Source organism: Lycium ferocissimum, chromosome 7, assembly GCF_029784015.1.
Source record: "Lycium ferocissimum isolate CSIRO_LF1 chromosome 7, AGI_CSIRO_Lferr_CH_V1, whole genome shotgun sequence".
NCBI classification, from domain to species: domain Eukaryota; kingdom Viridiplantae; phylum Streptophyta; class Magnoliopsida; order Solanales; family Solanaceae; genus Lycium; species Lycium ferocissimum.
Window position 1 is genome coordinate 15,063,619 of NC_081348.1, and position 11,917 is coordinate 15,075,535.

Genomic DNA, 11,917 nt, shown 5'->3' on the forward strand with positions numbered 1-11,917 from the left:
ACAATTTCCTACTAAAACTCCTTTGGCCATTGGTTCCGCAAACGAGAACACCAATAAGAGCAATAACCATAATTAATCTTGGACTCATATTTTCACTGAGAATGTTTTCAAAATTAAACAAAAAAGGTTAATGGATTTAGGAGATATAGTACACTGTGAATTTAAAATAAATAGAATATTGAAAAGGCTAAACGTCGGGAGTTACATTTTCCAAATCTAAAATTGCAACACACATGCATGCAGAGACGAAACTAGAATTTTTAGAACATGGGCGCATTGCTAAAAAATGGATTGAGTGGGAATTGCTTCTTGTTCCTCTTCGTAAATAACTAAGACTTTAACAAAGTGCACCACTAAGCTTTTTTGTAGCATGAGTGCTAGCAAGTAATATTAGATCAATTCTAAAAAAATTATACATAAAATATCTAGTTTTGCGGAAAGACTATGGGTTCACGTGCCCCAAAAATCACACATAAATTCGCCCCTGCATGCATGTTTGTATGTTAGTTGAAACCAAAAATTTGTGAGTAGATACAAAGTGAAAAAATATATTTCCAAAATCTAAATATCAAAAGAAGTAAATGATCATGGAAAAGAAAACAACTCTCTTAATTAATGAATCGCAAATCTTATAGAAAAAGAGGAGGTCGTGAAAAAATACATGTATATTTCGCTCGGATCTTTTAGTTCCTCTTTTTGTGTGTGAGCGTATTTTTCTTTTCTTTTGGAATGGAAGGGAGATCTGGCAAGATTCATCATAGTTTGACTATTTTTAATTTAGGATTTAGAGAACTTTATTGAACATTGGAAAAAAAATTGGGTGAATAGAGCAAACTTCGGGATGAAACTCTTTATCCAACTTTAAATTGCTTGCTATATTTGATCATTCGTTGAGGGTAAGTATTAACATATTCCAACATTTTTTTTTTATCATATTAACATATTCCTGCTCCTGATAATCCAGTAAATTAGACAACCGCTGGCAACTGGTGATTCTCTCTATTTTCCATGTTTTTGGTGCCTGTTCCGAGCTTCCATTTTTTATCATTTTCATTGGGGCCCTCTACTAACTTAAAGCTTTTTGAACAGTGAAGAGTGCCATTTGCATGCTGTGCTAGGGATGAAGGTGTTGAAGAGAAATCTTTCGGACTATTCACGTACCATATTGTTGTCGTGCGTTATATGTCCCAAAATCAATAACAACAGTGTACTTACTTTGCCCCACTTGTAGATTTCTTTTTAGGTCACCAACACACATTTTAGTGTTTTGCTCATGTAAAGATTTTATTAATTTTTACATGTATAAACATGTAATATAACGTGACAAAATTGCTTACATAGATGAAAACTAATTTGATTTATCAGGCACTTCAATCGAACGGAAGTTAAATGGATATTGATTCGATTGATCAGTTTGAGCAGAATCCTAATCACTGGTTCAAAGTGGCTTACCGACACCCACCGGATGCTAATTTGATTTATCAGGTACTTCAGTCCAACCGAAGCCAGAATATTGATTTGATTGATCAGATTGAGCGAAATCCTGTTTACCGGTTACAAATGGATATTGATCAGGTACTTCAATTGAACGGACGCCCATTGATTCACATACAGGAGTCTTACTGAAGCCTTAATATTGATTTGATTGATCAAATGGAACGCAATCCTGTTTACCGATTCCCAATGGATATTGATCAGGTACTTCAATTGAACGGACGCCCATTGATTCACATACGAGTCTTATCAAGCCATAATATTGATGTGATTGATCAGATGGAACGCAATCACCGTTCCCAATGGATATTGATCGTGTACTTCAATTGAACGGACGCCCATTGATTCACATACAGGAGTCTTACTGAAGCCATAATATTGATTTGATTGATCAGATGGAATGCAATCCTGTTTACCTGTTACCAATGGATATTGATCAGGTACTTCAATTGGACGGATTCCCAATAGTTTCCTACTATAACTCTTTTCGCCATTGATTCCGCAAACGAGAACACCCACAAGAGCAATAACCATAATTAATCTTGGGCTCATATTTTTACTGAAAATGTATTCAAAATGAAACAAAAAAAAAAAAAAAAAAAAAAGGTTAATGGATTTAGGGGCTATAATACACTATGAATTTACAACAAACAGGATATTGAAAAGACTAAACGAGTTGAGATTTGCATTCACCAAATCTAAAATTGCAATGCACATGCATGTTTGTATCATTGTATGTTCAACGGAAAAAAATAGTTAAAACCAATTGTCACTCAATACAACGTGAAAATATATACTTTTCAGAATCTAAATTTCAAAATTAAGTAGTAAATGATAGAAAAGGAAACAACTCTATCTCTTGAATATATCGCAAATCTCATAGAAAAACAGAGAGTGAAAAATCTATATATAATATAAAGTTAGGCATAGATAAGGTGATGTGACACCTCTCTATGGCCTCTATTCCTATTTATCTTTTTTTCTCCTTGTTTTGACAATTTCTCTAACTTTTCTATTTTTTATTATTAAAAAAAAAAAAGTGTCAATTACTACTTCTTCATTTACTTCATATTCTTTAATGTAAAAATTTAGTGATCTTTATTTCCATACTCCCACAACTTTTGGAAGTGCAAAAGTCCTCATAATGTTTGTTATTTCATTTATCATTACATCATTATAAGTCTTTGCATTCCGCGTATAAAAGGTTGCCATCTTCGATTCTCGTTAATGTGTCTTTTTTTTATTTTTTTTTATTTTTAATCTGCGTTAGTTTCATGATAGTAGGTTGTTTCCAGGTTTTATGTGTTGCATTGCATGATGCTTTCCTCTATTTTTATATGTTAAGTTCTTATATTTTCTTATTTTTATGATGCTTTCTCTCTTTAGTTTTTGCCATTGGCTTGTGGTTGGTTTTTTAAAAGGTAATGTCATGAATCTCGATATCTTTGGTTTATTGTAGTCTCGGTGACTATAGCCGATTCATGGAAGTTCACATTCATTATGATGCTTATGAATCAAAAGACATATACGTACCGAGAATGAAAGGCAGTATAACTTTTCTTTTTTGTTGGTTTCTTTGTGATCTTTTTTATTCATTTCTTGCAAGCTGCAAGTAATCATCTATATATTATATAAAGCTAGGCTTTGAAGAGGTGATACATCTCTATGGTCGAGAAGATCATGCATCGTTTCTCATTTTAAAATTAATGTGTTGTATATTAAAAAATTCAAAACCACTCTTTAATTCTCGTTAGTTATATCTCTTAATTTTCTTAATTACACTTTTTCTCTTCGTCTATCATCTAACTGTGGAAAATATTGTTTAAGATTTTCCGGGATTATAAAGGTTATATTTATTAATAATAAAAAAAGGGGGAGATTCACACTTTTTTCATGAAAAAAATGAAACACAAACTACCCATTAAAGCTCCCGTCTCATTTTGCTTTCCATATGAGATACAAACTTGATTTTATAGATCTTTGATCTTCGTTTCAAACCATTCACCTCCCCCATTCAATAAATTTTGTAGCTTGGTATAGGCTCAAAGTAGGAATGAGGGGAGACTGTTAATCAAACTTCGAAGCATATGTGTAGACATAATTTTAGGAGTATGAGAGTTATTTATAGTATATATGATTTGTATAAATTTGGTCTTATTTTAAAAAATGATGTTAATTTTCCTCATTTTTCTTTTATCCTATTTGGTATTATAAATGTTATCTTTGATGTCCTTACTAAAATGTTCTTCATATACATAATTATGAATTTTATAAAAAAGAGACGAGATTTTGAAATTGCATTACAACTTTCACTATAAACATAATTACGAGGAGGAGGAGATCAATTTTAGTTTGGTCATAAGCAGTAGCATTCAAATTAGTAACGGATTTGTTTCATTTCTCCAACTGTTAAAAGTAATTACAATACAATTATGGGTATTGAATTGTATTATACGATTATGAGTATTAAATTGTAATGTAATTTGTCATTTATCCTTTGTCCCTTTCAATTCTTTACCTTATCCCAAAACCAAATTCCAATTCAGCTTTATATATATTGTGGTCACTTGATTTATGTCAACTACATTTTGATGAGTTTCCAAATTATTTTTGTCTTAACAATATTCTTATTACCTATTATTAAGATATTAAATATTTCAAGAAATGTACCCTCACGGCCTCACCTATGCATATCAAAATAAATGTATGTATGTAAATAAAATTAAATATCAGATCAAGATGATGATATCATAAATATCTCCGTATCAACTTCTATTAGGTGGTGAACAAGTTTGGCAAGCTTTTATTTAATGAAATTGATTCACTGTTAATTTATAGTTTGTATATACTTTTTACTTTCATTTCATTTTGTTGCTGTTTTTTGGTCTGTGTTGCAGTATATTGGTCATAGGTGTGTTGCAAAGGTGTCAAAACATTTTTCTCATCTTTGTTGTCACTGTGTGAATAATATGGCTTGTGTCGGATTAGTATAGGGAGATCACGTGGGTCATGACACTTCTGTAAAATTAATTATTATTTTGAACTCTTTTATCATTTTACCCAATTAAAAGAACAATGTTTTTAATTCTTTTCTCTTCACTATTTAAGATGTATACTATGTAACTCAAGATTAGATCGGAAGAGGTAAAAGATTTATTCGCCTCTTTAACGTTTTTGCACGGTAATTGCAAAAAGAAAAAAAGAAAAAAAAGAAAAAAAACATACGACTATACGGGCACTCTTGGAGACATCATGTTTATAGAGGAGGGGTAAGGTGGGAATAGGAAGAAAAAGGAACCAAAATTAGTGAATTGGAAACGAAAGAAAAAGATAAACAGTTAAAGAAAAAAATTTACAAGGAAAACCAATAGGGAAAGAGTATATGACTTGAATGTAATCCTCTTTCTTTACTTTTCATTTCATATTATTTTATTTAAAAGATCTAGAAAATATTTTTTTTACTAATATTTAGATTAAAAGAAAAAGACCAAAGGATTGACTACGAAAATAGAAATGAAATGTATTAAAGAATATATATTTTGGCTTATTAGTTAAGAATAAATTCTCTCTCATTTGTTCGATGTTAAATTTATTAAATTTGATTTTGTTTTATCATTTGGTATCAATCTTGATAATATAATTAGAACAGTTGATAATGTTACAATTGGAGAACAAAGAGAATATGACATTGATCGGAGAGTAAAGATTATTTTCTTAGTTAGAAAATTTATAATTTCCTTTAATCACCGCGCGAAGCGCGGGCCAATTCTCTAGTTACATGTATATTGCCAGCTCCGAGTAGTGAATCAAGTTTATGTGTGTCCAACAGATCTGAGGGCTTTAATTTATGATTTGTTTGGAAACAAAGAACGGAAATTATTAACAACATTAACTAGCATTTAATGGTTAAAATTAAAATGAGAAACTGATATCTGGCAAGAAAATTTACATTTTGACACGAAACGTAATGCATTTAGTTTAATCTGGACCTGGTGGGTTCCAGCCATAGTTTGCTAATAATACATCGATTTTAGAGTCCTAGTTATAATGATTTTGTATCATTTTATTTTCTGGTTAAACTACAAAATATAATAAATGTCATAAAAGGAGAATTTGAAAAGAAAAAAAGAAAAAAGTACGTCTGATTGTAACCAAGCTGGAAATGGAAAACGAGAAAAATGTTACTCTAGTATCCTAGATAGAAATTGAAAGTTCGACATGGAAGGAAAACAGAAAGGGAGAAAAATATAAGCGTAAGAGTTTGTTAGATTTTAGTAGTGAAATCGAAGTACAAAGTTAATTAATAAAATTAGGACACATCTAAAGTTGCAACGTGAGAATTTCTTTGATTTTCTTTTCTTTCATATTTTTTAACAAAAAATAAGTCAGCTTACGCGCGTGATCAATCGATGGACAAGGAAATTGTGTGAATAATGAGACCGGTCAAACCTAAAGTCAAGGCTCCTCCCACTCTTGATGGCGAATCTTGATTGACTGACACTAGAAACTAATCTGTCACTTTCGCATGAAAATGGTCTCTCCTCTCCTTATAGTCAAGTGGCTTTCAGCTCCTCTCCCTTTGACTTAGATTCATGTCTATAGTCAAACAAGAAAGAAAGCAAGAAAAGGATAGTGATCGCTTTGAGTAACATCAACGGGGATGAAGATGGAAAGTAACCTATGACATCGGGGAATAACACATTATTAAGTTTTTCTATGTCTCGACTCTACCTCGATTCGTAGCGGGAATCATGATATTTTCAACGCAATGAATTGAATTCGTTCCGATTCGAACAATAATGGAATTCTTGATTAGAGAAAGGTTCTGTGACATGGACGACCATCAAATCTGTAGAATTTAGTCTCGCTAGAAGTGATTTTATTGTTTGGAAATTTCCTTTAGTAATCCCCTTCTTTACGGTCGAATGCTTGGTTCACGAGATTCTATCATACGAGATATAACTAGTGACCATTCTATTATTAGTCATTTGGGATGTAATTTTTGTATCGTTAGTATCGGGGTTTTTTTTTTTTTTTAATTGGAATTAGAAAAATAATTGTCGAATAAAATGTTGTACAATTTTATAATGTGTACAGTCGACAATTTCATTTTTAGTAAGAGACAAATTGATATAATTTCATGTTGCAATTTTGGGAGCATTATTGTATACAGGGTAAAAAAGGGATAAGTACTTCTGTATGGATCAGCTTTACATAGATTAAACACCTAAAAGAGTAAAATAATCTTGATTTCATCTTTCAATCGTTTACATTCATATTATATAATGTTTATTTCATTCTTTATCTCCGATGAATCGAAGTATCAGACATTTGCAGGAAAAAATAAATAAAGAATATACGCTAGATAATCAGTGATTGCTAATCATTCTATCGCAATCCCGCATTATAATGGTTGCATAATTTTGAAACAAGGATGGTTTGATTAGAAACAAATTAGGCAAGGATTAGTAATATAGGGATTATAATGTTTGGATTATTTCTTTCTTAATGTTTATTACTATTATATATAAGGGACTACAAAAGGGCTTTTGTAGTCCTCACAAAATTTTCCCAAAAAATGTCAAACTTTTCAATTAATTACTTCTAGCTCCTGATCTTATTTTTTAAAGTCAAATTTATTTTTTGTTTTTATGGTTTACCTTTTAAAAGCTATCGAACATTCTGGCTTATTTACCTATTTTCTATCTGGTTTCCGGTACCCGCATTGGAGTTCGCCTAATCCAGTTTGGCATTGCATAGGGCCCTTTCGGGGGAAGCGCTCCCTACAAAGGATTTTTTCATACTCAGGCTCGAACCCAGACCCTGACATGAGAATGTCCATCCGCTGCAATCTATTTTCCCTGTTCATTTCTTCTATTGATTTTATTATTAACCTATAAAATAGTCATTTCTTCGCTAGATATTCTTGCTTCTTGTTGCTCTTTGTTTTCTTCTTTTTCATTTGTTGATTATCATAGATTTTTACATGGAAGCACTTCTTTTACTTTATATTTGTATTATGAAATTTGAGAATTTCTGAAAATTCTTTTACTCATATGTAGGCATTTCTTTTACGTTATATTTATACTTTAATGAGCTCATATGTGTTTACCAAGATTAATACAAAAATGATCTTCAGATAGTTTTAAAAATTATTAAATGATGCCATATAATGTTGAAAATGAAAACAATATTATCAATCAAGACCCGATTATCTTTAAAATCTCTTGTTTGGTTAACTAAAATTAACCTTTTAAACACAAAATGAGTTTGAAGAAGGGCCAAATTAGAGTTTCAGCCACCGATTTGATCGGATTCGGTAACACTTTGGTTCAAATTCTGTATTTGTCTTAAAAGTTCATTAATTTAGAACTAAACAAAAAAAATTAGGAGTCGAAACTCATATATTTCAAATTATGGCTCCACATTTAATTTGAAGTAAATAATTTCATTAAAATTAAAGTTAAGATATTAAAGGAGTGAAATGAAAATTTTGCTTTTATATATTGAAAATATACTTATTTAAAGTTTAATTATTGCCAACATAATTTATATTTCTTTAATTAAAATACTATTTTTTATATCTAGAGTTGGGCCCGGGCTTAGCATGGACTCGTGAGACTAGTATTGAAATATCCATGTATACAGTATATAATTTAAATTTTGTATTTATTCGTAAGAACAAATACAAAATTATCCCAATGCTTTAAAGTCTTGTTATGTAGTATCATTTTCAGTATATATATCCTTTAATTTTAACCAAATTGAAAAACAGAGTTTATAAGTTGGACCCTTTTTCGCCACAGGCCACAGCAATAATGGGCTCACCATTCACTAATCATCATTTTTTGCACGAATATCCGTTCAAAGGCGACGGTCTTTCATTTTGTCCTCAAATTGCTGGTCTTTCACTTGTTCCCTTCACTTAAAAAGGTGGCCGAAAATATCCCGAAGTTCTGGGTTCGAATTCCTCTCAGTCAAAAAACAAAAAAAATTAAAAAAATTCGGAAGGCAAGACTTCACAAAAATTATACCTTAAGGCAAAAGTTTGTCTTGCGAAACTTTGCGAGACAAATTCTTTTTTTACTCTGTTGGAATTATACAAAAGTTAGGCCTTGCCCAAATAAGCCTAACTTTGCAATGAAATTCTGGTTTGCGGTTTTTTTTTTTTATTGAGCCGGGTTCGAATCCAAAACCTTGGGATATTTTAGGCGAATGACGAAAATTAAAGACTAACAATTTGAGGGCCAAAAATTAAAGACCATCCCCCGAATAAGGATAATCGTGCAAATTGCCCATTAATCAATACTGTGAGGATAAGATCAATCAAATTTCATATATTTATTCATAGATTTGTGTAATTTGCCATTAGATGCTTTTTCAATATGAGCTAATCCATGCAATAATTGAAACTCAGATGAGTCAACGTTAAAATTCAAACTTAACCACGAAGGAAAACTTTATTAATGTTGGAGTCGACCACAATTAATAAGTAACAGGATTTGTAGATACATTTTTCTTCATATAAATTAAACTTATGAGATTTTTGAAACTCCATCAAGAGAAAATCATGAAACTCCATTATTTCATCTTATTCTATGTTGCAGCAACAATATTATCAAGTCTCTCTCACTTTGCACAATCAGAAAATGATGGTTTTAGCATTGAACTCATTCACCCCGACTCACCAAAATCACCATTCTACAACCCTGCCTTAAATCAAAGGCAACTAATGAAAAACGCGTTACAACGTTCCATCAATCGGGCAAATTACTTATTGTCAAATTCTCAACTATCAACTTTGATAATTCCTGATATTAAGGGATTATATCTTACAAAAATTTCAATTGGAACGAAACCAAGGAACAAACTAGCTGTCGTTGACACCGGTAGTGATCTTATATGGATACAATGCGAGCCTTGTATCCATTGCTACAAGCAAAAAACTCCGATTTTTAATCCAAAAGATTCTTCTACATACAAATCAATTTCTTGCAACTCGACTCGATGCAAGAATCTTCCTGGAAGCTCTTGCGACCCCAAGAAAAAGACATGTTTATATTTTGCTGGTTATAACGATCAGTCGTTTAGTTCTGGTGTTCTGGTGAGTGAGACATTCACATTCGACGATGCAACAAATATTACTCGTCGAAGGAGATTGTCCGTCTCCAACATAACTTTTGGTTGTGGAAGGAGAAATTATCTTGCTATAGGTGATGTTGAACCAACTGGAATTATTGGTCTTGGGGCTTCACCTTTTTCACTTGTGTCCCAAATTAAATCTAAATTTGGCCATAGATTTTCACACTGTTTAGTCCCATTGAACCAAGTGAATGTGTCTAGCAGATTGAATTTTGGAAAAAAAGCTTTGCTTTCTTCAGGTAAGCATGTGGTTTCAACCCCATTATTTATAAAACCTCCAAAAGCTTATTATTTCTTGAAATTATTAGGAATTACCATTGGGAATAAAACACTTAGGTTTAATAATAACTCAACAAAAAATCTTCACGAGGGGAACATTGCGATAGACTCAGGGACCACAATTACATTTTTACCAACACATTTATATTCAAAGATGAAAAAGACAATAAAGAGCGAAATAAATTTGAAGCCTTTAAAAGGCAGTGCAACACAATTCTTCAAGTTGTGTTACAGAGGGTTGCGTGTTTCAGATGTTCCATTGATAAGGTTTCAATTTCAAGATGCAGAGGTGAAGCTGAATGCGATAAATAGTTTTATTAGTATCGGAGATGGAGTTGTTTGTCTTGCTTTTGCCCCAACTAAAAATTTGCCTATATTTGGCAATGTAGCACAAACTAATTTCTTTGTTGCCTATGATCTTGACAAGATGAAAGTTTCTTTTAAACCCAAAAATTGTGCCAAATTGTGACGAGGTTTATATGTATCATGTGGAAGTTCGATATCTAAAGTATGTTATTTGAGCGTCAAATATTGATATGTTAGTTTATTTCTTTTTATCTTTTTTTTTTTTCGAGCATCATTTGGTATTTCTTCTTTTGATTTTCTAACCTGATATATCATTAATACACGTATTTTATTGCCACCATTAATCTCGTATACTGTTGATTATCTTAACATTCAAGATACTAAAAGACCGTAGACATGAGACTTTATTTTTCCTAGTAAGTTGCCTAGTAGGTTAGTATGACAATCAATTGTAAGAATTTGCTCATCTAGTATAGGGATGGCAATGGGATGATGCGGGTTACATCCTATAGGGTAAGTGCGGGGCGGGATTGAAAATTTTGCGAGTTAAGACTCACAATGCCACATTGCCATCCCTAATCGTGTAGTAATTGTTGTCTACCATGTATTGTTTACTAGTGAATTTGATCGCGCTTCGCGCGGCGTTAAAATATTTTTTCTCCTACAAATAATATAGAATTTGATAATATAAATACGTAAAAAGTAAAACTAACATGATAATAAAGATAAAAGCTTCATTAGAAAAGGAACAAAAATAAGAGAAAAGGAAAATAAAAAGGAATTGTCATTCGAATTCTTGCTTTTGTTTGGTTTGTCCACATACTTGGAAAAAAATAATTGTTTGAAGTCCAACACAATCTTCTGAATCTTTCTAATTGAAAATTTTGAAAGTCTTACCTTGAATACAGAGCACACTATATAATTTCCTTCTTACTTGACTTCTCTTATTTGTGGTCACTTGAGCATAAGTGCATACTTAGTTCCAACCATAAATCAATCTGGTCGTGCCAATCTATTTTCTCATCGTTGGATGTGTGAATGACAATGGCGCTTATTCTGAAAAAAAAAAATGCTTGTATTCTCTTTTCTGCTTATAATTGCATCTTTCGTCCGGTTCGTAAAATTCACATATTCATCAGTGTACAAAACTGCAATGTCACATTTGCTATGTGTATACAAAATTACCACTCATAAGCCTAAAATAAAAAAAAATTAAGGAAAGAACTAAAAATTAAGCTACAACTTCATTTCCTTGGCGAACATTAACACAGATATAAACACAAGAATGGAATTTCATTATAAAGTTCCTCATGATTTTTTAATTAATTTAAAACTTATTTCAAAACATATATAGTACCAAGAATCTTGAAAATGAGAAGTATAAGAGGCAAAAAAGAGAGAGAGAGTTATTCATAAGAACAACAACACCCAAGATTAATTAAATGACATCACCGAAAAGAAGACATGACAATCGCATATTATGTATCCATTCAAAAAGAAAACAATGGCTTGACAAAAAGGATAAAATCGTTTGACAATTCATACGTTATTATTTCATATATATTTTATTCAGAAAATTTGTTATATATATTGCAAATTACTACTTTTATATAATTGAGTTTCTCGATCACTGGTTATACGACCGAAATAGAAATAAAATGCTCACTATATATAATCTTAGTAATATAATAATCAT

At 31.4% G+C, this 11,917-nt stretch overlaps 1 protein-coding gene across 1 annotated transcript; it reads left to right on the forward strand.

Annotated features, from left to right (window-relative positions):
- Window positions 1-9,017: 9,017 nt before the first annotated feature.
- LOC132062551 (aspartic proteinase CDR1-like) lies at window positions 9,018-10,468 on the forward strand. Its single transcript, XM_059455102.1, has one exon. The coding sequence runs from the start codon at window positions 9,032-9,034 to the stop codon at window positions 10,382-10,384; it is 1,353 nt and encodes a 450-aa protein (XP_059311085.1). The 5' UTR covers window positions 9,018-9,031; the 3' UTR covers window positions 10,385-10,468.
- The last annotated feature ends 1,449 nt before the right edge of the window (window positions 10,469-11,917 follow it).